We start from the raw sequence: 25,444 nt of genomic DNA on the forward strand, positions 1-25,444 counted from the left end.
TAGCTAGATGGATACTTTATAATAATATAATATAATATAATATAATATAATATAATATAATATAATATAATATAATATAATATAATATAATATAATATAATATAATATAATATAATATAATATAATATAATATAATATAATATAATATAATACAATACAATACAATACAATACAATACAATACAATACAATACAATACAATACAATACAATACAATACAATACAATACAATATAATATAATATAATATAATATAATATAATATAATGAGTTTGAGACTCATCAAGGGGACACTTTGGCTGAGAATGCACGTCTTTCTCTCTCCCGGGCTAAAGCAGTCGGAAGGCATATATAGTTGCCACAGTTGTAGCACACGGGTATGTATGGCCGGGGGCTTTATATAGCTGCACGGCCACGAGGATTAACACAGTGGACTGACAACTGGTCATTGTTCCTGCCCCCCCCGTCCAGTAATAAACTCAACGAAGAAGGCGCCGTACCTGTCTGCCGATGTCTTTCTCGACCGTCTCTGTGTTCATTATGCCTGTAAGCGTCTCTGTATTGATGTGCCAGCGCCATGTCCTCCAAGCGGTAGTGCTGAGGGCCCATTTGAGGGTTTTGTGGGTGAGGCAGGCCATTGGGAGGGTGCGTGGGAAGGCCGTTGGGAGGTGGGTGAGCAGGGAGGCCCGTGCTGGGACTGAAGCGCTGACTGGGGCTAATGGTGCAGGGCCTTTTAGCAAGGTGCTCCGGGTGCAAGCCATCTCTCTCTGAAGAGTCTTTGGTCCTGCGGAGCACAAAAATGTTGAACTCCACGTACGCAGCAAAGCAGGAAACCCGTCCAAGCGCACCAGTGTTGATATCGTTCAAGTAATTGCAATATGACTTGGCTAATCCTTCAGGGTAAATGAAACACACAAAGAGAGCTCAAGTGATTGTCAAGTGTTTTTTTTTTTTTTTTTTTTTTTTTTTTCCAGCCACTTGCAGCTGCTTGGATGCTGAAGCTCCAGCAAACTCTGTCAATACTGTAAATTGGACAACTCCCACGCTTGCATGTGCACAAGCATGAACGCTATTCCCGTGGAGAGACGCTTGTTGTTCAGTTACAGTGGCGGCGGCGGCGGCCAGCTGCACGCCATATGCGGCAAACAAAGCCAAGTCCGAGCGTCTCCAGCGTTTCATCTGAAGATCGCAACTATTCTTCAGCTCGGGCTGCAATATGGTCCAAATGCGGATCGTGCGGCAGATGTTTAGAGACGGCGTGTAGGAGTTGTTTAACCCAGTGTGTGTATGTGTGTGCGTGCGTGAGTGAGGCCGTTTTGCGGCCATCTGCTCCGTTTAAAGCGGAGTGTTGATATTAATCTTTCAGGCATTCGGATGGGAATCAGTCAAAGGCCAAGCAATGCTTGACGGCGGCGTGTAATAGACGTGCACGGCGGTTATCCGTGTGTATTTTCAGCGTGCCGGCAATACTCGTACACATCCTCGGCTCTGGCGAGCGACAAATCATACGAACAGCTGGCGCGGCCGAGCCCCCCCGCGCCCGCCTCCCCCCTCCCTCCCCCGAGCGAGCCGGGCCCGCTGTGCATAAGGCAAGAGGTCGGGAGGCGGAGGTGTGCGGATTACAGTCCCATCCAAACCACCTCCCCTCACCCTACGGAGGATGTGTTCAGTGTTACGGTCAGCACATCGCCATCTGGACACATATGGACAGCTGCTGGGAGCCTGCAGGTCATGCACTTAAAGGGCCAGAGAGAGACATTGACTAAGTCAGGGATTTCACATGCAGAAAACATGGACGATTTGGAAAGATGTGTCACGTCCACCGAGGAGGAAATTAAACAAAACATTCGGGAAATTGTGCCGTCACAGGTTTTCTGCTGCGTCGTCTCTTTTAATACCTTCCTACCTGCTGTCCCGACGGACAGCCTGGCAACAATTGTTCCCCGGATGTCGGATGGATGGATGGATGGATGGATGGATGGATGGATGGATGGATGGATGGATGGATGGATGGATGGATGGATGGATGGATGGATGGATGGATGGATGGATGGATGGATGGATGGATGGATGGATGGATGGATGGATGGATGGATGGATGGATGGATGGATGGATGGATGGATGGATGGATGGATGGATGGATGGATGGATGGATGGATGGATGGATGGATGGATGGATGGATGGATGGATGGATGGATGGATGGATGGATGGATGGATGGATGGATGGATGGATGGATGGATGGATGGATGGATGGATGGATGGATGGATGGATGGATGGATGGATGGATGGATGGATGGATGGATGGATGGATGGATGGATGGATGGCTTCCGAAACGGTTCATCACCTGTCAGGGGTCCTTCTCTTGCCATGCTCGTTCATCTCCAACATGATCTCGGAAGAATCGAGCGGCGAGCTGGCGTTGGCGTCCAGAAGGAGCTGCTCGTGTTGGGCCAGGTATTGTGCCGGCGTCTGCTTGGCCAGCCTGGCACAGTGCAGCAACTCCCTCTGCAGCAGGGGCAGGTTTGCCTGGAACAAAATGAAAACACTCATTAAAGTGAGTCACAGAGAGAGAGAGAGCCAGAGAGAGAGAGAGAGAGAGACTAAAAGCCAGATAAGGCAGTGAAAAGAGTGAAAGAAGAGGGAGTGATAGATGAAGAGACACAATGAGATAAGACAGATCTCTTGACACATTCCTCTGCCATGTGTCTCCCTCCGAGGTGTGTGTTGTGGATGTGTATTAGCGCTGTCAAATAACTCTGGCAGACGTGTGTGCTTGACAAAACACAGACTGCTCCAATGTCCCAGATGTGGCCGACGGCCGCCCACAAGGATGCACGACACCCAAACACACACACACACCCCTGACGTTTGGTCTGGACCTTCACCTTAATAATCTACTCTCTACTGACACAAAACACTGCCTGGTTCATCTCTCAGGTTAGATTAGCTACAACAAAAAAAGTCATGAGCAACACCTTTGGGTCAGAGAGAGGGTAAATAAAAAAAAAAATAAATTGGAATTTGAGCTGCATATGTTCGTAGAGAAGAGCCCTCCAGTAATGTATGAATGTGCAGGCCGTAGAATCCGGGCCAGCGCTAAATATATAAACAGACGCACACCTGTGCACGCTATATTTACCTTCAGGAAGGGAATGACGAAAGGCCTCAGAGGGAAGTTGGTGGCTTCGTGAAGTTTGGAATGAAACTCTTCAATGGTAAGTGTGGAGTTCTAGAACAATAACAAAACCCTTGAGCCTTTTTTTCCCTCCAAACATTTGGGTGACATAAATCCCCGGCAAACTTACCACCAGCCCCAGGACCAGGCTGCGCACCCGCTCTCCGATCTCCGGCGATATGTCGTTGCCAAATTGCTGCAAGGTCGTCAGGAAGCGCTTCAGCTTGCAGAGCTGGCGGGCGCCGCAGGCCGGCGGGAGCTGTTGGTTGGACAACGACGACGTGGACGACATGGCCGGCCCGTTGCTGAAGCCGTTGGGAGTGGACGGGGCGCCGTTCAGCGACGTGGGAGAGTGGCTGCTCCCGTTTAGCACTGCACAAACAGACAGAAAGGGGGGAATTAGGGCACTGGTTTTTGAGGGGGCATCCACGACATCTGGGGGGCTGACGTTCTGATGAAAGATTTCACCTCACAGTATTGTCACCACGATGTGTGTTTTTGTGCAAAGTGCAGCTGTCTCACAAGTGTCACCATTTGATTCCCCTCTGCGGCCACCTGCTCTCGTGTCAGTCTATTTTGCTAGCCCTGTTCCTCCAACTCTCCCCCCCACCCACCGACTCACTCACTAGGACACAACTATAAGAGGAACTTGTAAATGAGGTGCCAAAAATAGTCTGTGTTACTTTTATTCCAGTGGCAGGTGTGTAGCTAAATGCGGCGCCGCACATGTTGGCCATCTGAAAACAGATTTGCAGCTCGGAGCTTCACAATCGCATCAACGTTCACGCGCACGTATTTGAAGCCTTACAAAATGTCCGCAAACATGCCGAGCTTCCTTTTCTGCTCTCGCTGAGGGAAACGAAAGCTGCGCTAGCTAGCGGCGCGCGACGCCATTAGCGGTACTTCGCAACAGGTGAAAGAACACGGCCCCGCATTGCTATATGGGGAGGAAAGTAAAGCAAGGCCGGGTTGACTGATGCCCTCTGCCCTGCCACCTAGTCTGCTACCAGCTGGTGAACAACACACACACACGTGCGCACACACAGCCGCCGGCGCACAAGCACTCAGAGACTCTTGTCAACAATTTAGCGGAACAAAAGACACGCCCACCGAGGAGCACACTCCACGCTCAAGTAGCGTCAACACTCGGTCTGCAGAACCGCTAGGAAGCACACATTGTGGAGGATCTCTCGACATAAGTGCGTTCCAACGCTGATGTCATACACACGCACTGAGAATAGATACGGCGACGAGAACTTGTGCCCACTTGACAGATCTCCCAAACCATCCGCTCGTGGAGGTCTGCCTGCAGCCCCGTACGTCCTGCGTGGAGAATCCGTTTTTGATCCACTTTGAATCGCGCCGGCTGTGTTCACACCCACAACGGCGCCAAACACCCGTGTTTAACTACGCCATGAAAATACCAAACCTTGGTCTAGGCCACCCCTGCGCAGATTTCAACCGTGCTTTGTGCTAGGCTTGCATTAGCTATGGAAAAAAAAAAAGTCAATCCCAAATGTGTTGCTATTATTATTTTTTACAATGCTTTCCACAAACTCCTGTATTCCCGTAAAAAGCTGCTTGAGGGTTTTTTTTTTGTCTTGCACATGCTTAATTTATCGCTTGCCGACGTGGTCGTTGAGCATGAAAGCAAAACAGAAACAAAACCCACAAGCCTCCCCGGCTGGGAATGATTGTAAATGAACGCAAAAAAACATATTAATATAATGAAATAATAAAATAAATATATAATATAATAATAAATATAATAAATAAATAAAATTTATCCTTATTATTATTTGAGTAAATATATTAAAAATATAAATATACGAATATAAATTAAACCCAAAAAAAATTTAAAAAGAGACGCTTTTTACTTGATTTACTGGTGGTGGGGGTGAAAGAAGCATTACGACTGCTTGCTTGGTTGACTGCCGGGGGTGGAGGAGGCATGGCTGGCGGGGTGGACCTGGGCTGGCTTTTCACATCCGCAGGTGAATCTGGCATTGTTCCAACCGTCGGCACTCTGCTACCTGGCGAGAAGCGGGGACAAATAAAACAGATCAAGATGGAGCACTACGGTGATTAGAAAAGAAAACAAAGGCCGGCGCTGACAGTGTCACCCGGGAGCCCAGTTTGCAAGGAACAGAAGCCGCGTGGAAAGAGCCGAAGCAAATCGATGCACGATGTGGAAATGGCCTCAAATGTGTATTGTGTCTCTGTTGGCTTGAAGAAACACAGGCCTGGGAGACATACAGTAACACCTGCTCACCCACTCAGCTGCTGCTGACCCCCCCCCCCCGCCACTCTCCTTCACACACCGTGTAGCTCTGACATCCCAATCAGTGCCCCTCCAATCTAACCTATGGCACCCACCCACCCACACACACACAAACACACACGGCGCGGCGCGGCGCGGCGCGGCTGTCCCCTCTCGTCGGCGCTTCAGACAGCCAAGTTGACTGCCAGTGACAAGTGCAGCTGGATCTGCTGCTGTCCATCATTGGGGACTGACTTTCAGGAGAGGCTCCATCCCCGCGACCAGACGCTCGGCCGTCCTCTGCCAGAGGACCAAACAAGGCAAGAGCAGGCTGGCCGGTGGCGAGCAAATAGATGCCATGGCATGGCTGCGCACCACCAGAGGAAAACTTTGGGATGTCTGTACACCTATGGAGTTTGCTTATTATGCAACGACTTCATTGATTTGCAGCGAGGAGCCAATGATTGAATGAGGCTGACACAACAATTGCAAAATTTGCCACCATTTTCCTTCATTTCTCCAGGAATCTTAAATATCATCAGATAAAGTTTGCTCGGCATTATGCCATTATTGTTTGCCACGCATGGGCGGAGAGTGTTTTTCCTCCATACTTGCCCTTTGAGTTTCTGGAAGCAGATGTTCATAACCTGACTCGAACAGCTTGCGAGCTGCACGGCTTGCACGGCTTCCAGCCAGGTGCGGAACGTAAAGCCGACAGCAAGCAGTAAGTGTGATATTTGCAGGCAGCACAAGAAGCCTCTTGAAAAAGCTCCTTCATAAAACAGAGCAATTATCATTGATTGGCAGTATTTTTGATTTTCTATAGATTTAATCAACAACACCCCCAGTACGCTTCTTTTTTTTTTTTTTTGGGAGGTTGCAGAGAAGCTTCGACAGTTGCCGTTTGTATTTAAAGAGCGTCGCGGCGGCGTAATGCCGTATCGGGGTCACCGACACGGCGATCCTCAAAAGCACGAAGGGCAAGCTCTCAACATAAACACACAAGGTTAGAGATGGCGGCCGGTATAAATAGATGCAGATATTCTGGTCTAAAAGAAGCCCGAGCACATAAACAAGCCACCCGTGCTGACAAAGTTTCCTGTGGGGAGGCCGCCATATGGCCTAGTAAAACCTCCTCTTTGATTAAATGTGCACTGTCACTCTATGAAACGTGCACTGTGTGTGTGTGCGTCTTCAACGCGCCTCGCTGAGACTGTGAAGAAATTCTAGAGGCCGGTTTGCTTTCTTGACTTTCTGTGGGACAAGAGCGTAAAATAAGAGAGAGAGAAGATAAGGTTGGGGGCTGCCGAGTCTGTTTACTCCCTCTGTGGGATTACAGACAGCTGTATAATCTGAACAGCTACGGGGACAAGGCTCACACATACACACCAGGCGAGGGATTTCACTTTTTAATACATTAGGAAGTCTGCTCGGTCTGCAAGCCCATCTGCGGCCATCTGTGCTCGCGCCGTACCATGCGCTGAAGGACGAAACACTTGCAGAGCAAGCAGAAGGGCCAGAAAAAAAAAAAAAAAAATAGATATAGCAGCTAAGGTGAGACGGTTAAATCCAGGTCTGGACCATAACCCCCCCTCCTCTGAGCCCCCATTAAGAGGAAGCAGATGTGTCGCCGTCAGTCCTGCGCTGACGACGAAGGTAAAAATAAACAACAATTTGCGCCTGGCTCTCTAGACTTTCGGCACATCTGCACCTTTGATGTAATCTGGCCTAAAAGATTGCTCACCCAAAAAGATCTCCTTTCAAATGATCTGCTCCTCTCCCCTTGTGCCGTGATGAAACCAGATGAAAAGACACACCAGAAGCGGCTAGCGTGTAAAAAATGCAGCTCCACACACATCGCCGCCACGGGACGCCATCGTCGTCTTACGTCTTGCCTAACATTAAATGTCAACAAACGAGCGTCTTTCGATGCTCTGATTGCATTGATGGGCGGCCATCTTGGAGTACGTCTTGTTCACTGCGATGGAAACACAGCTGCGACTTATTAGCTGGCGCGAACCGTCGCAAAGTACTTTCTTTACATCCTCCTGTCTATTCAATGGCTGAAAGTCCGCGGAGAGTCTTGTCAGTGACCGCACAGCCCTAAACTCTCCCTCCCTCCCTCCTTCCCACTGTAATTCGCCCATGCAGTCTCCAGGAATGCTGTTGTTTTTAATTTCTCCCAGCTGCTCTGGCTGGCTGCCCGGCCGCCTTCCCTTCCCTACCCTTCCCTTCCCTTCCAACATCTGTTCCCTATGAAGCCGCCGAGGAGTCCGCACAAACAGAGCCTGAGCCTCTGGCCCGCAGACCCCCACCAGGCCTTCGTATCAAAACACGGACTTTGCAGCCGGCGGACCTCCAATTTGCACATACTGCGGCACCCCTTTTCACACTAATACTGAACTATCTGCCTGATTTCCTCCATTAAAGGAAAAAAAAAAAATGGCGGCCCATCTGCTGACTAACAATGTATAGGAAGAACACATGTTTTCTCTGTACGGCTAATCATAAGATTTGTTTATTTGTGTCTGTACCAATTTGGCCCCTTCAGACAGATCCGGACTCTGTTTCATCCTGAGCTGATTTAGAGCTCACAGGCCTTTGAGTCTGGACTAATGATAGGCTGTGCAGTGTTGTGGGTGCACAAACACACACACACACACGCACAAATGCATCTAACATATGTTGGCAGAAGAGCTGCAAACAAGAAGGTTGACAGAAAACAAGCAGCTACGTGGCATTGACAAAAGCCATCTGAGATTTTCAGCTAGGATGGGGAGCTCGACGGCACGTTACATATCCAATTTGGTGGGTGCCTTGGCAACCAAAAAAAAAAAAAATGAGAGCATGGGTGAAGGGAAATTGATTGTGGGTTAAGGGTAGAAGAGATGTTTGTGTGTCTATGCGAGCTGCAGGTATCTTGAGCTGCGATCTGCGAAAGCTGTTATTGATGTAATTGTATTGAAGTTCTAGCGAGCATCTGTTCTCCTTTGGGAAGGTCTGGCTCCTCTCGTCGCCAGTGAAGTGCTTATGCGCGGCGCATCGCCGCTGCAGACGCGAGAGAGGAAAAAAAAAACTTCCTTTTCACATTTTCCCAACGGCTGCTAATAAAATCCAGATGTTCGACTTGAGCTGACTCCCTCACCTCTCCTCCCTCCACTTCTTGTGTCATTCTCCATCCCTCCTCTTCCTCCGCCTATCATTTATTTCAGCTTTCATCTTCTGCCCCCCCTCCCCGTCCATCTACAGCTCCTTCTTTAGAGTCATTTCTAAATAAAGGAAAGTATTTGCGACATTTAGTGAAGGTAGGCTGGGCCAAGAACAACTCCTTGGTGAGCCAGACGCATCTGGAGTGTGTTAGTGTGGCAGTAGTACCAACTGCCACACTAACGTTTAGAAAATGCTCTCGCATCTGGATCGTAGAAAAGATTTATTTGAGCTGGACTGGATAAATATTCACAATCACACGATGTCGTCGGCACCCGAAAACAGACGCCCTGGCTTTTGGTTTGCTTTCCAATTTGGAGGCAAATGAAGTTAAGCTCAAGCAGCATGTTTGTGTGCGGCTCCGGGCTCTCTGCGTGAGAAGACTTGAACACCTGAACATCAATAACTGTCATGAGGGCCACCTGGGACCCCGCAGCCAGCTTGCACCGTGGGCACACAGCCATCACCAGCACAGCTGCCACGGAGAGCGGGGGGAAAGGGGGGGGGGGGTCGGCAGAAATATAGGGGAGAAAGCACACAGAAGGAGGTGCAAAGGACGACATGCCGCTCAGCTTTGCCTCTGCTCCGGCTCATCTTCTTCAGCTGTGAGCCTAATTTTGCCAGCTGAGAGCTTTGCCTCTGGCCGCCACGTTCCGACACGGGATCAGACTTCCTTCCCGCTCTCCGATGACCTCGGTTAGCAGGCGCCATCAGACATGACATAATTCCTCTAAATACTCGTCAGGCCACCCATACGAGCACGAGACGAGACGGCCACCTGAGCGACTGCACGTGGAGACCTCTCCCAGATTCCTGAAACCGTCTCCTCGATATTTGCCCGCTATGTTATGCCACACGATGATACGGCTTTGTAAATGCAAAATCACCTTTGTTGACACAAATAGTTTCGCACTCACAAAAGCGTCAACTCAGCATAAAAACCAGAATTGGCCGACGAAAGTGAAATTCGCAGCCAATTATCGAGCTTGAATCATTAAACAGGCGACAACTTATTCAATCGCAATCAAAAGGCATATTACGGCGTGTCTGGCGAAACAACCAAAATAACTTCCATCAGCCAAATGCAACTTGGCCCGGCACCAATTAGCTCATCAAGCTTTTAATTACTCTGCTAATTGCATACAGGCGGCATGAAGGGCAGCCTGGGAATGAAACACGGGCGCCTCATGAGGACCCATCTTGACAAATAGGACAAAGTATGTGTGTTGTTATTGTTCTGCTACGGTATATTAATTTCTTTGCGGTTGTGCAGCTGTTGTGAAATGAGCTATATATAAATAAAGTTACTATCTTGTATGCCTTGCAAACATCACGGCAACGAGAAGACGGACGGAAGGTGCGTTCTTGTAAGGGTGCAGGCGTGGGAACCTTATTGTATTGGTGGGAGAGTTTCCACAGAGTGACCCGTCTGTCATAGAGTGCTGCTGCTCTAACACAAACATCCTCTTAACTCCACCCCAACACACACAAATGCAAAAGCACATGGCAAGACTTACTGTTTGATTTTGTTCTCCCCCTGAATGAATATTGCGTTTTGCTGTCTGTCTTTCCCTCACATTGAGCAGATGTTGTGCCTCGGTTTCTTCCAGGAGCATTGTTTGAGGAGGTGTATCCAGGAAACAGTGGCCGGTGCTCACTTCCTGTGTGACAGGTGCACGATGGAGGCCTGACAGCTGCTGTCCTGCCCTCTCTCTCTCTCTGTCTCGCTCCCTCGCTCATCCCGCTCTCCTTTTCTTTCCAACCAGCTGCAGCCGAGCGCCGCACTGTTTGCCTTGACGTCATAACGGCTGCCTGTCGATTTATGAAGTATAAAAGTCTTAAATTTGAGCCTGGCAACAAATGCGTGTGCTCACGGACGTCGCGTTGTTTTTTAGTTTCGCCACAGCTCGAGTGAATTTGGGCTGTCACTCGCTGATTGGGCATCATTTGGGTTTGACTGTGCGAACAAAAGGCTCTGCATCACCTGAGCTGCCCACTTTGTGTAATTTGGCATGGCGTGCTCCTTTGACAGGTTCAGGAGAAGCTCTGACAGTTTCTCTAGCAGCAAAAATAAATAGCAATATGCCGCTGACTGCAAGACGGCTCCCTGAAAACCAAGCGCGCCCATTATGATGATGTGGATGACAAATTGAGACGAGCTGGTTAGCAAAGGAAGTGTGAATCATCAATGGAGGGGAAAAAATGGTGGAATTTTTCTCACCACTAGGTACATTTACAAAAAAAAAACCACATCCAAAGTTTGGAAATGTTCAATTCACCCAATTTTTTTTTTTTTTTTTACAATATGGTTGAGAGATTGAAATGCAGGCTGGCCACGAGCCAAGTGCAAGGCAACAATTTCCAATCCCATTCACACCTATAAGCACTTTTCTTTTTTTCTTTTTTTTTTTAACCTATAAGCAATATAGCGTCCTGGATGTATCGCATATTCACGTTTTTGGAATGTAGGGGCAAGTTGGAGTTGCCGAGGAAACGCCCATCTAAACATGGTGTCTTTTAAAAGGTCACCTCTTTTTTCCAAATGCTGAAAACGAAACGCATTTATCACGGAAAATGTCTCACTCATTTTCATAGCTCATGAATAATACGGCTTCTTACAAATGGGCTCATCTCTCTTTTGGGGGGCGAGCATTTGACACCATCAAAAATAAACCTTACACTCCCGCCGGGATCCCTTGTGACTTTTTAATGTCACGTCTCAAAGTGACCATCCGTCTCGGACGCATCAAGAAAACACGGCAGATAGTCCGCGCCCGGGCCAAACTGTCCATTTTATAGCCGCGGAGGTGATGAGAACGCATAAAAGGGGATCAGGCTGGAGTTTGTGTGTGCGCGCACGCGTGTGTGTGTGCTTTTGAGCGTGTGAGCAGAGACAGCCAGGCAGAGGAAGGAAGGCTGGAGCCGAGATTAAGGTCTGTTCTCCTCGCTGGTAACACAAGCGCCATTCAGCAGCTCGGCTCCCATTTGAAGAAGGACGGAACCATCTGTGTGGCACCAGATCTGTTTCCAGCAGATAACGAACGGCCTTTAATTTGAGAAATATATCGCTGGCGTGCAAAATATATATGCAGAGCGTACTCTCGGCATAGAAAGACACAGAAGACGGGCTTAAGACTCCTGCAGACGGCTTTGGAGTGAATGCCCCAAGCATTTTCAGCCCTTTTGTGTGTGTTTACGCGCCGTCTGTGATAAAGGCCACGGTGGAGGGCAGAAGGAAGGGGAGGGGTAGCCGCCGTCTATCGAGACGTGGCGGTGATACGAGCTTCCCATTGTCTCTGCCCCCCCCCCAGACCCCCGTTCATCTGGCTTGATTAAAAGACTGCCACTGTAGATTAGCCCTGCTGCTTCCTGCGTCTGACTCTGATGCCAGCAGAGCAGAACCGCAGAAGTTAGGCCAGAGGTTTCGAGCCATGCCGGGAAGTGCGAGGTGAAAGCGGCGGAGGTGAGCTAGAATAGGCACAAGGCAAGGAAGGGAGGAGGAGGAAATGCTTTGGAATTCATAGCACGCATCAATTTCAACGTGACACAATTTATGGCTCGGTTGCTTCTGTCAGCTGGAAATGTGACTTGTCTTTTTTTTTTGGAGAGCGTGATTGGAGGTGCAATTTGTCAGTGCTGCGGTAATTCGAGGAAAATCAAGCGTCAATCCAACAAATCATTAGCAGACATTTTCCCGTGTGATAATTAGTGGGTTGCACCTTCTCGCCCCGCCGCGGAAAGTCAAAATGAGTCACCTCACAATTGCAGGGGATGAAAAACACGGTCGGGAGAGCCTCGTATGCAATCCCAGAAGGAACGGTGGAGAAAAAGTGATATTCCGCACGCACGCGGACACGCATTGGGGGTTTGACTTGGCCGCCACCCTCAGCTCTGCTCCCACGCTGTGGCGTCAGCGGGCCGGCCGGCCACAGAGTGCTTTTCTCATTCCGTCAGATGTTGGGAAGCCGTTCAAGTTCTCCGCTCTATTCTTTGACATTCCCCATCTCCCAAGAGAGGATGGGCAGCCTTGTCGCAGTAATGTCAAACACATGTGGAGCGCGCACACGCTTCCAACGGAGCGCTAGGACTCCAGATGCCGAGGCCACGCAGACTTTGACACTCGTCATCTCGTCGGTGATGTGAAAACTGTCAAGTGCAGCAAAAGTCGTGCAATTTGCAAAAAACTTACAGCCAGTTTCAATCCAAGGCTGCATGCAGTTCATCGGACAACAACAACAAAAAAGCCTCACAATTTAATGGATAATATTATTTGAATAACGTCCATACATTATCTGTTGAAAAATTTAAAAAAGCACTTTTTTTTTTCTGAAAATTAGCTAACTATGCTCAGGCTAGAATGTGAAGCTGAAGACACAATATTCAAGATGTAAATAATTTTTGTAAATTGCGATATTTGTTGAGTGCTATTGTTTTTGTTGCATTCACAATATATATGCGTAACCAGGAGGCACTTCAACTACAACTTCAGTGATGTCATCATCAAGTTAAATATCCTGCCTGGTAAAGTTTCACCATGCTTGAAGAGTAACCTTTCCCCTTTTAGGGAGTACATGGAGAAATGCCACTCGGAAAATCCGGCGCTCAACTTTGAACCCAGAAGCTCAAAAGGCAGACATGCTAGCCACGATACGTTCGATTACAATGTGCTGTTTATTTAGCAGCACCGTTCAGAAGCACAAAGGCCACGGCACAGATGATGTCTCACAAATGTTCTTAAAGCAGGCCTGCATGGAGCGTGGCCTTCACTCACAAGCGATGGACAGACGGAGCGAGGCCGCCCCCAAACGCGGATGTCTTTGGCTTGTCTTGTTTGTGCTGGCCCAGGTGTCTTTGTTGTGCTGACCACCTGACTGAGTGGCTGCTAGCGCCCGCCCGCCCACCTGAGGCCATCTGCTCCGCTCATTAATTAGGAGGCAGGCGGCTTCACCTGCACTGGCCGCATTTAAATCACAATCATTACGGCACAGCACACTTGGCCGGCCCACGCGCACGCACCAGAAAGAAATCCGACAACGATACAGGTGGACAAAACACCACTACGGCCATCAAAGCAAATTTGCATCTCCCGAAACCTCATCCGATGATGCTCTTACTGCTAGCGTGCGCTAAACGGCGGGCCAATAACCACTCACGCCATTTAAGAGCGCTACTTAATGATAAAGAGGGGACAACTGCCTCCGAGGGCCGGTCAGCTCTGGAAGGAGATGATGGACTTCTCCCGTGCGGTCAGGCAGGCAGGCAGGGCGCCGGCCGGCGCTGCGGTTTCACCCCTGCCTGTAACCTCACATCCATTGTTGGAGTCTATTATGGACTCTTCAATTATTCAGATGATATTTACCAGCGCCAATTATACGGGGCGGAAGAGAGCGCTGGCTTGGAGGCTGTTCAAGTAGGGGGGGGGTAGAACTTTCATTTTTTTTTTCCAGGCTATGAAAAGCGTCTTTATAGCGTGTTTGCCTTAAAAAGGACCACAAATAAGGGTGCAGTAGGTGTCACGCGCTAGTGCACGCTTCAGTACACTGTAAATGTTTCAATTTATCCCCTTTCACCTCCATCACCTCCATCCAGTGGAGGTGGACAAGCACAGCAAAGATTTTGTGTCATCATTTCAGTATCACTTTGATGCTCACGCTCAGACCTTCCTCTCTTTTTTTCACTGTCTCTCTCTCATCCCTGTGTCTTTTATTCCCTGCAATAAATGTAAACTACACTAGAAGTTCATAAATACGATGAAGTGTACATCATGTTGACAGCTTCTAATATTATTAAAACGGTCTCACATAAAATGTCGCCTATCCTCCTCCCCCCTTGACATGTCTTGAAATGTTTTATCGAATTGACTTTGGATAAAATTATGTTGACATGGAAAACCCACACTGATCACAATTGTCCCCTCACTTCAAGACGGATGCTGACGAATGATGAACAAATTGAGCAATTTTGGTGAAAGAAAGAAAGAAAGAAAGAAAGAAAGAAAGAAAGAAAGAAAGAAAGAAAGAAAGAAAGAAAGAAAGAAAGAAAGAAAAAGCTCTCAAAATGCTGTATTGCACAGGCTGTATTTTCTTACTCTGTGAAGGTCGAGGTCAAGATGAGGTTGGTGAAGAGGTGATAATCCAGTTTTTTTTTCTTTTATATCGCCTCAATCCTCATGATGAGAGGTGGCTGGGGGGGCTTCTGGAGATAGAACGGACGGACGCTGGTCCTCGTTGACAGGAAGGGGAGGCAAAAGCCGCCACCATTAAATACATACAATTAGCGTCAACTTTCCTTTGGGCGTCCAGGTTGGGTCACTTACGAGGTATTTAATTTCTTATTAAATCAGGAAGAAAAAAAAAATCAGTCTTTGGTATTGTAAGATGTCGAATATCACAACTCGCCCAGTCCATGTAATTCCGCTTTCTGTGTCATGGTCAGTATTAGAAAGAACCAAGTAACGACGCACTTTCGACGAAAACAAATCGTCCTTTCCCCTTTTACTGGAAAGACTCAAACCCCACAAGTCCTGAAATCCTGGTGACTCCCACGTCAAAAAAAAAACTGCAAAAACAATAAGATGCGGATCCTCCGAGTCTGCAGCGTGCGTCTCTATCCTTGCGTGACTTCTTCCTCAGTTTACACTGGCATGATCAAAAAGTCCAAGAACGTCCGATGAGAATAATTCCTCCTGCGATTCTGTGCGAAAAGCAGTTTTTGGCTTGGTCGCGACGCGCTCCTTCTTCTCCACCTCCGCCGACTGACTGTCAAGGCTTTGTGGCCGCCGGCCGGGTTGACTTTTCCAGCATGTGCGCTCACAAATCAGCCTTTCCTTTCCCTCTTCTTGTTTTGTCCTCACTAATGAATGGAGCTGGCGAGCCCACTGTGCGCACCGACCAACCAACCAACCAACCAACCAACCGCGGCTCTCTCGCCTCGTCCGCCTCTCTTTCGCTCTCTCTTTCTCTTGCTCTGCTTCGCTGTCCTCTCTGGAGCCTTCTGTCTGCGTTTAAACACCATCTGGAACGAACGCCGTCTCTCTCTCTCTCTCTCTCTCTCTCTCTCTCTCTCTCTCTCTCTCTCTCTCTCTCTCTCTCTCTCTCTCTCTCTCTCTCTCTCTCTCTCTCTCTCTCTCTCTCTCTCTCTCTCTCTCTCTCTCTCTCTCTCTCTCTCTCTCTCTCTCTCTCTCTCTCTCTCTCTCTCTCTCACTGATTTATTGAGTGACAATTGTTGTAAAAACACCAAAAAGTTCAATTGTAACCCAACTCGATATACAATAAGATTGTACCTCGCGTGTTTATAATTTTATAATTCGAACCAACATCAAGCGACCAAAGGCACGGTGATTGTCAGTTCCGTCGCCGGCCAGTAAGGGCCGCTGTTTCCACACATCACGACGCCGAGGGAAGCGTTACCAGCTAAAAAAGCACTTTTCCTTGTTACACATGCGTCTTTCTTTAACTTGCCAAACCAAATATTGCGAAATATCGAACTGCACCCAAGCCTAAAGAAATAAACAATACGTTTTTGTTTCTACCAGTTAATAAGTGATTTATTTGTATGTTTGTTTGCGAGGGCTCAAGCAGATAAATGGAAGTACATCAGATGGACAGTTATTAAATGTGGGCTTCGCCTTTATTCCACGGAAGCTTTTATGCTCACATCCATTTTCCATTTTATTGTTCCTATTTATTGGGCGTCTTTGTTGCCTGCTTTAATTAGCGCCCAGTAATATCACACAATCTATTTTCTGTTTAGGTTATCTTTACACGCTGCTGTCTATTTATTATGAGTTTTCTTCTTTTAATTTACTGCTTAACCTTCCATTTAAAGGCAGCCACATCTGTGGCAACGTTGCGCGGCAGCCTATTGTGTTCTTATCTTGAATGCTCTGAAAGCATTGTTTGTTTGTGTCAACGATGAGACAAACAGCAGGCTGCCGATGTAATATAGAAATAAACTATTGTTTCAGAATCTTCATTTTGCTCCATTACAGAAGCACTGTAGGCAAATTTTGCCTCGTACTTTTTTTTCCATTTAATCTTGTTTATCGACATGGGCACCCGCATTTGCATTTGTGACCACTTTTAAGACTTGTGAGGTCAACGAGAATATATTTTTATGATGACATGAATACCTACCGCAGAGCAAGACACTATATTTTCAATCTATATTACTGGCTGCAAATAGTTACAACTGTTTTTAATGACACATCAGCTTTCAATTCAGCAGTAATTTTAAAAATAAAAGCAATTCGTCACATGTTACGATAGTTCCAGCAGGTACGTTCTCTCGTGAAGATCGTCCACCTGTCCACTTTGGCCAGGCCTCACAAACATAAACACCGATGCGCACACACAAAGTCACGATGAGGGACAGTAGACAATGCTGACACCCTCCCGACCCCGCCCGTGTCGACAGAACAAATAGAAGCAGCTTGTAAAGTACACACGGACAGCTGTTCGGCCCCAACTCGCGTCTCACCGGTCGGCCTTAGCGTCCACCAACACAAATGTCGCTTTCATATCAAGCCAGGGGCGCCTCGGAGTAAATAATGCACATGCGCTGGAAGCTCAACCCTTTTTTTTTTTCCCTTTAAAACCACCAAACATACATTCAGCAACACTGCAGATACAAAGAAGTGTCATCTAGAGTGAGATCAAATAGATTTCAGAAATACTAATTGAAAATAAGCCCAGTTTGCAGACCTGGAGGTCAAAGCGAACACGGTGAAGCAGCGCTTAGCTGTTATGCTGCACGCATTCGGAAGAAGCTTATGCTTTAGAATACATTTTTTCCCCCTCCATACCTTTGTTGAAGACATTTTAAACAGTTCTAAACCAATTTCACGGTGGGGCCTTTTGGTCATTTTATTTATTTATTCAAGGTTTTTCGTGAATGTGTTTGAATGTTACGTCCTTTACATTTGATTAATCTACTTTTGTTTTCTCTGCTCTGCCTGTGAATGTTGTCGTGTTTGTCAAAAGCTTTTAGGAATTGCATCTTTACTTGCAAGCACGTTGAGTTGCCTTGTGTATGAAAAGCAATTAATAAACGAAGCTGCCTTGGTTGTCACGGAGATGAGATGTTTATCAAACTTGGTATCGCCCTCTCCGAATTCCAGTCAAAGGTGCTTTGCGTTTTGTATTTGTTACTGTCTGGACTTTGCGTTCAAGAGGCGGCCGTGTGGTCACGAGTGACGGAAAGGTCGGCGACGGCGTCCAAAGAAAGGATTCCTGTCAAGGTGACAGCTCCGAGACGGACGGGACGTTATTCTCCTCGGGAAACAACGTCAGTCAACCTGTCAGACGGCCTCCCCGACAGCCTCTCATTCCTCTTAATTTGGCCTTTTGTTCAGCGGCTAAGCGTCGGCACTCCGTGTGGTCGCTGTGATAAAGTGCACAATGAAACGTGCGCAACTCTGCCAGATGAACTCTGCGACATCACGCCAGCTTGTGAAAACGCTTTTGTCTTTCTCTCCCTATCTGTCGTCTGCGCTCCATTCTTTTCTGTCTATTATGTATTGACAGCATCTCCTGGATGCTTGAGCACTTTCTGATACGTCGGCCTTTGTGGCGTCGGAACGGTAATGGCAACTTGTGTGTGCGTGTGTGTTAAAGCAAGGAGAAGAGAAGTTTGCCGCACTCACACACACGTTGTAAATCTTTTCTTCTAATGGCAGTCATGGGCTGGAGTGCTGAAAGGAGATAAGACCCTGAAGCTGAGTGAAAGGGAACGTTGGAGGCATTGTATTCTCACTTCCCCTTGGCTCAGCTCAGCTCAGCTGTGGTTGGGCGTGCCCGTTCGCTCTGATCAAGCAAGAAGATCGCAACGACGCACAGGTGAGCGCAGACACGCCCCAAAACAAGGCAGGAAGGATTCAATTTGGATCCAGGCCAGTCAATCTTCTCCCGTCACGTGAGGTTCTTCAATTTGAGCTTGTCGCCAAGCGGCTCCACCAAGCGACGTCAGAGTGCGTGAAGGACTCTGGAGGTGTCATAGATGATTGACCTGCCCACTCAGGCACACACGCTGTAATCCAGAGTCTGACATGTCAAGAATTCCTAATTTAATCTGAGTTTCTGGAACCAAGAGTGCCATTTAAATAATACTTGGCGATCATGAACTCATGCAATAAAAATAAAAATAAAAATAAAAATAAAAATAAAAATAAAAATAAAAATAAAAATAAAAATAATACCATAGATGACGTAATCTAGCCTTGATTGTCCCTGCCTCAGAAATTCCGAGAAGTGACAGACGGAGCTTTGTTTCATTTCTTGTCTCGTATTGTCTCATATTTTCAAAGTGACTTTTAGAAAGAGAAGACGCAAGCCCGCCATTCATTGTCATCGTCGTGCTGTGATGACACCACGTCTCGCTTCTTGGAAAGTGATGTGCATATCAGCGAATGAAAGCAACTTTGCCAAATTAAAAAGGAAAAGAATAAGACACTTTTAGGAGCTGTTGCAAGAATTCAGAGTATTAGGAACAGCTCTCAACATCATGGCAAGGTGCTCCAGCCTGCATGTGCATGTGTGTGTTTGTGTGTAGGTGTGTGTGCATACGCTCAGACAGTTGGTGGTGCTGGCACAGGAGATAGCGAGTGGGGGGAGAAGAGGCAGTGTATCAACTTGTGAACATCTGTTCCTCACACAAACCACAAAGCTGGTGCGGAGAAAATAGAGAGGATGACTCCTCTCTCCTCTGCCCATCTTTCTTCACACGCACGTGCACGTTCACACGCACGTTGTCAACACCTTGTCTCTCCTCAACATCCCTGCAAGTACGTATTTTCCCATTCCTTAATCAGCTGAGTTTCTGTCCTCCATGCAGCAAAATCATTTCCCCCCCTCTCGAGAATGTCTGGTATGATATCTGTCACCTTTGTTCTATTCAAATATTGAAAAATAACAAGCCAAGATAGCAAAAAGATTATTTTAGGGGGAAAAAGTCGAAACAAAAAAATGCATGCCTCGGCATTATTTGGAATCGTTTTTAAGTTGCAAAATATGCTTTTATGTATGACTGCAAGGCGGAGCTTGGGAATGTTTGTCAATGGAATCATCCTTTGGAAAAAGATTTGTTTGGAAGGATTTGTAAAAAAAATAAAATCCTTTATTGAGTTTGTCTCCTTTTCTTCTTTCTCATCGTCTTCCTTCCTCTATGTGGACCTGCTGGGAGGGTGCGCTAGTGCAGGCTGGCTGGCTGGCTGGCTGGCTGGCTGGGTGGTGGCAGTTCCTTATTGTGGAGCGCCTGCATGTGTGTGTGTGTGCGTGTGTGTGTGTCAGTATGCTGTTTGGGGCTGATAAGGCCCAGGGAGAAGAGCCAGCGTGCCGACATATTCTTACCGCCGCGGTTATCGGCCGTCGCAGCTGTGCCTGAGCTGGGCGACATCTGCTCCCTCACAGGAAGCCTATGCTGCAGCTCATAACGCCTCGCACTGACACACAAACACTTGCACGTGCACTGCAACACACACGCGCGCACACACGCACCGTTACAGGTAGAGCTCCTTGAGACAATGAAGTGTGTTTACAGCTCACACTGACACATTTTGATTTCTTTGGTGTGTGTTTGTTGTGTGTGTGTGTGTTTCACGTGTGCGATGACTGGATTGGAGCAGTGACACGGTAGTTCTACTGTTTTTTTATCAGCGAATTACAGAGGGTCTGCTTATGACTAAGCCTAATTATAGAGGCCTTATCGGTGGCATGTTGACAAAGCTCATTACTGGCACGGAATGCGCTGCAGGTAATTCAGCGCGTCGGGTATTCGTCCTCGATCTGGCCGAGACTTTCCACGTTTTCGCTTTCGATCAAATGGGGATTTTCAAAATGGCCATGTGGATCCTCTTCAATCATTTGGCAGTTCATTTTCAAGACACGACTTAGTTTCTTCGACAATCTGTGACTTTTTTTTTTCCATCTTTCTACTTCACTTGATTTGAAAGGTATTGAAATTAGATTACAAGTTACTTAGTTACTTTCAGCAGGTACCGGCAAACCTATCTTAACATAAAAATGGCAAGTTGACTGCATGGGAAATAACTTTCTGATGGTCACCGAGTGACGTTAAGAACATTACTGCAATGGCAACTTTGCTTTTGTGTGAGCCAAACGTAAACTCCTGAATCCACAACAAGACAAATCATTTTCATAAGCGGCATTAAATCAAGGCAAAGCGTTCTCCATCCATCTCGCTCGCTCAATGAGCAGATCTGATGGAGCCTCCATCACTCATCACTATCTCAGCTTCCATAAAAGACGCGCTCCTACCTTCAGCAGATCCGAATCGGACATTCGGCGCCGGCGTTGGATCGAGGCCTCGGCGTCGGAGTGCGTCTTTGCTTCTGGGCTCTCTGCGGCTGACCAGGGTCACGGTGGGGACAAGTGGCAGGTGTCCATCTTTCTGGTGAAGCCTTTTCTTGTGCTCCTGGTGGACCTCAGCAGACATTTTCCCATCTAATTTTCTTCACCGCTATGATTGTAATCTTCAACTCGCAGTTCTCGATTCGTCTTTAACCAGTAAGAAGGAAACTCAAATGCAATGAGGCGGAAACATGAAAGCGCTCCATGAAGCAAAGATTGGCAATAATGTCTTCTTTCACAATGACAAAGTTCTCTTAAATGTCCATCTTCCTCCAGAAGAGCCCGCTAAATTATACCTCGTAGGTATGATGCGATGTAATGTTCCAAAACGACCAAAAACAAAATTGCATCCTCTTCATCCTTTCATGTCTTCAGCAAGATGATTTCCTTTGATATTTTGTGGCCTGAAAATGGGAGCTTTGATATCTTCAAGATGATAGCAAGTTCCTTCCGTGTTTCTCCGGCGACACAACACGCGTGTGTATGTATGTGTCAGCATAGCAGGTCAGATGGTGTCAGGGTTCTCTGTAAAGGGGCCGTGCTCTGGTGTGAACCCTCCTCCCTCCTTCCCTCCCTCCCACCCTGCCCGACCGACCGACCGACGAAGAGGTGTGCGCTGGTGCGCCTTGCAGCGCGTCAACCTCCAGGGAGGTCAGCCAGCCAGACCGGCTTCATCCACGGTAGCAGACCGCAGCGGGACCTGAACCTCCATCTGGGCTTCCTCCGTGGGAACCAGCTGTGACTGCGGCTGGCGGCATCTTCTTCCCTTTTTATTTTCTCTTGCCCTCCTTCTGCAGCTTGGCTTGTGTCAGTGCACCCCTCCTATGATGGCTTTTGTACTTTCATATAGCGGACGTGCATCATGCTCGAGTTTCAACCCAGTTGCTAGCGCAGCTCGGCGCCAAAGAAAGGACGAAATAAAATAAAATAAAATAAAGGGTGGAATTGTAGCTAGCTTCATTTGTGTCCAAAGGAATGTGCAAGGGAACACCTGTCTGGCCAGCCCATGTTGAAGGCTGCCACTCCCGTAGCAATTGGTCTTGCGACCTCTGACCTGGTTACCCCACAGCTCCTCAATGACACACACGCACACAAACACAAACTGCAGGAAGCTTCTGTTGGAGCGAGATGTGCGCTGATGAGAGAAGTGAGAGGGGATGTGTGCACATGATGTGCCAAATGCTTGCTTGAAACCAGATGGTCATCAGTAGAGAGGAAGTGAAAGAAAAGTGCTGTGTGCAAGGGGGAGGGGGAGGGGGAGGGGGAGGGGGGAAGCAACTTCTTCTCAGTGCATGTGGGATTTCCCACAGTTACTCGTGCGCATGCAATTATGGTGGTAGTCCACTTGAAGTCAATCAATAATTGACTCACAGATGTCAAATGAAAATGCAAGCTAACTGGACGGTCAACATCGTTTCTCGCTTGTCAGCAGAAGGTGTCATGTGAGAGTTGAGTCACACTCATGTTTTCCTTTCGTTTCGTTTATTATGTTGACACCTATAAAGAAAGTTTGGGGGGAAGGTGCTGTCCAAAAAGCATATCAATGTTAACCTAAATGTGACTTCTGTTTACAAGTAGCATGCTAAGATCAACTTTATAATTTTGCCTGTTATGCACCGCACCCACCTGATATCAGCACACAGCCATTTTTTATTTTTTTTTACTCCCTTGCCCAGATGTTGGCAGGTTTAAAATGAGGTTTGGGTGGAGAGATAATAATTGTACCATAATCATGGGCAGACAGCTCTGACTCTGGCAGGTGCTATCAGAGTCGCGACCCAGTGGTGCCTTCTCCCCTTAGATAAGGTCAGGGGGGGGGCAAAGGGGGGCAAAGCGTGCATTACAGATGAGCGTCTCGCCTCACCTTATCTCGCCCCAGCGGCCGCCGCTGGGGGCTTCCAGATGCCACGCGCCCAAGCAGCGGGGTCACAGCCATCCCACTATCAGCGGCGCGCAGACGCCCGCTGCCAAACACGGAGCCCGGCAGGACCACGCGCCATTAACTCTCTTACGACTCCATTGCTGAGGAGGTGCCAAATAATCGGTCACTTTTGTTTTGGGGCGCCCACGTGCTTGTTGTCGCTGTTTGTAGCCAGACGGTTTTGCTCACCTGACTGCGTAAAGCGTGAGAAAAAAATGAGGTTGTGTGAAGCAGCCACATGCTGAAGCGTCTTGAGACATTCGCCGCCGCCCACTGGATGACTTTCCAACTCGAGTTTCTTAGCTTGAGGCTAAAGTTGACTCCATTGTGGAGCACATTTTTCAAATGTGCAACACATTTGTTTGCGCAACTTTCTAAATGCAGCAGAGATCCATTTCTCCTACGAAAGAAACAAAATACGACGTGGGTGGCTGCAAAATGTCACCAATCGAATAAAGTGCATATTAGTGTCTTTGCAGTGGAAACGAGGCAAACAAGTCAGAGAGGACTTGTTCACCTCTCGTTCTCTCGCTCGCTCGCTCGCTCGCTCTGCGGTGTTTTTGGAATACGCCGCACCTGTTTGGCACAGGCTCCGTTCGAAAACCTCCAGATCCTAACAGAACTCTAAAAGTTAAACCGTCCCCATCTGTGGCAGATGCACATTGAGCGCCTCGTCGTTCTTATCCCTCCTCGCAGCCGACTTGGCGCTCGTTCAAGAGCTGTCAGCAGCGCACCTGCTAAATGAAGCCCGTTCTCAGACTTGAACACATGCAGACACCGAGCGAGGCCTGCCCGTTCAGCAGGAAGAGGCTGTGTTTACACACATGCTCACTCACACATCAACACAATGCTGTGTACACTATATGCTTGACTGCTATTCTTTATTCCCAGTGAGGCTTCTAATTGGAATTTGGCAGCGAAAAATAGTGGTGGGAGTAAATCACATGATCGAAGTCTCGAGGATTTAGCTTCAAGTTACTGCGGCCAAAATAATAATAATAAAAATAATAATGATAATAATAATAATAATAATAATAATAATACATTCTACACGTTGCACTCAGTAGACCTTTCTTCAAAGCGCCTCACACTGAATTCACCTCTTCCTGCAACTGGGGGTTCAGTATTTTGCTCAAGGAGACTTAAACGTGGTAGCAAAGGCAGGGCTTGGGGGAACCGTTTCAAAAAACTCTTGTCAACGGCCCTCAAAGCAAACATGTCCTCTTTTGACCCATCTTCTCACCTCTCTCTCACCCTCTAAATAGGTTGCCGCTGTGAATTGGAGACAGATGGAAAGGAAGGTTCCCCGCAGCGAGGTTCCCTTGCAGCTGCGTTTGGTGCCAGGGAGCGATGACAGCATCGCGAGGGGACACCGACGACGGCGTTTCCATCTTTGCTCTGCGCAAAGGTGCAAAAAGCCGACGTGTGAGCTGCGCCAATCTGCTTCCAGGAATGCGAAAGTGAAGAGACAAGTGCTGGGTGGATTGCCGTAACACTTAACATTCAATCACGACAATGAAGCAAACTCAGATCGGCTCGCTCCTCATCTGGCAAGTTTGGCACCATTGTGCTGTTCCAAGGTTGACCCAACAAGCTTCTTTTGTGTACAAAAAAAACAACTATGAATGCATTTTCCCATTTTTGAGAACTGTAAATTGGGTCAAGATCCAGTGTTAAGAAGGAGACATTTGATTTTCTGCTTAACTTACATGTACATGTTTTTTTTCCATGTGTAATTCTGTAGTGACAGTAAGAGGGAATCTCGGCAGATGCGGAGAAAGCAAAAAGTGTCAGGATGCCTCTGCTCATTAGAGGCGTATTTTACACATAGCGAGCGAGGAGTCCAGGGATTACTTATGTTTGATCTGCTTTGCATAAACCGATCCAATCTAACCCCGCTCGCCAGGAAAAATCAATTAAATTCTCCGTAATTGGACTGACAGCGCACTCCGAGTAGAACAGAAGTCAATATTCAAGATGAAAAATGAAGCCAAAGGCCACCTCGCGCCATCGATTCGAGGCGGCTCGCAGATATTATTGCCACGTAGGAATATGAGCTATTGAGCTACACGCTGTTGTTATTGTCTCCGCGTTGAAATGGATGAGAGGCTGAGCGGCGGCGCCGGCTGACAGCTCCAATCAAGGTTCACTGATCTATATTCCGAGCTGCTTTGTTTATTCTTTGGTAGGTAGGAGCTCGCCCCGGTCCACGGCATAACTCATGCGAGCGGGCTTCATCAAGACGCAATTACTGGAGAGGCGCAAAAACACATTAAGTCTGGAGGCTACTTATTGTATTTTCATTATGGAGTCTGGTGACTACACTACAATCAAAAAGGCGTTTAGTGATGGCAACAAACATGAAGAAGAAGAAGCAGCTTCTTATTCTAAATGAAAAGATGGATGAAGCTACAGTTGAGCGGGCGCAGCAATGTTTTTAACCTCTAATGATTCCAAATTCCTTTGGGGCATACAGCCAAGTCAACCACATTGATGCTTGGTGTGGTGAAAA

The 25,444-nt window shown here is 47.5% G+C and overlaps 1 protein-coding gene across 8 annotated transcripts in view; it reads right to left on the reverse strand.

Moving 5' to 3' along the window:
- cbfa2t3 (CBFA2/RUNX1 partner transcriptional co-repressor 3) overlaps positions 1–21,483 on the reverse strand; it is a 29,920-nt gene extending 8,437 nt beyond the window's left edge. For 3 of the 8 annotated variants that reach the window (XM_049718299.2, XM_049718298.1, XM_049718296.1), the window contains exons 1-6: positions 20,919–21,480; positions 5,057–5,212; positions 3,310–3,551; positions 3,144–3,233; positions 2,349–2,530; positions 499–782 (exon numbers count right to left, since the gene is read on the reverse strand). In XM_049718299.2, coding sequence (XP_049574256.1) covers positions 499–782; positions 2,349–2,530; positions 3,144–3,233; positions 3,310–3,551; positions 5,057–5,212; positions 20,919–21,096 — 1,132 coding nt within the window. In that variant the 5' untranslated portion in view covers positions 21,097–21,480. Of the gene's footprint in view, positions 1–498; positions 783–2,348; positions 2,531–3,143; positions 3,234–3,309; positions 3,552–5,056; positions 5,213–14,734; positions 14,804–20,918 lie in introns of those variants that run through there. The other 5 variants (XM_049718303.1, XM_049718297.1, XM_049718302.1 and 2 more) reach the window with 3 other exon arrangements.
- Between the last annotated feature and the right edge of the window lie 3,961 nt (positions 21,484–25,444).

The sequence above is a fragment of the Syngnathus scovelli genome, chromosome 4, assembly GCF_024217435.2.
Source record: "Syngnathus scovelli strain Florida chromosome 4, RoL_Ssco_1.2, whole genome shotgun sequence".
Classification (NCBI taxonomy): Eukaryota; Metazoa; Chordata; class Actinopteri; order Syngnathiformes; family Syngnathidae; genus Syngnathus; species Syngnathus scovelli.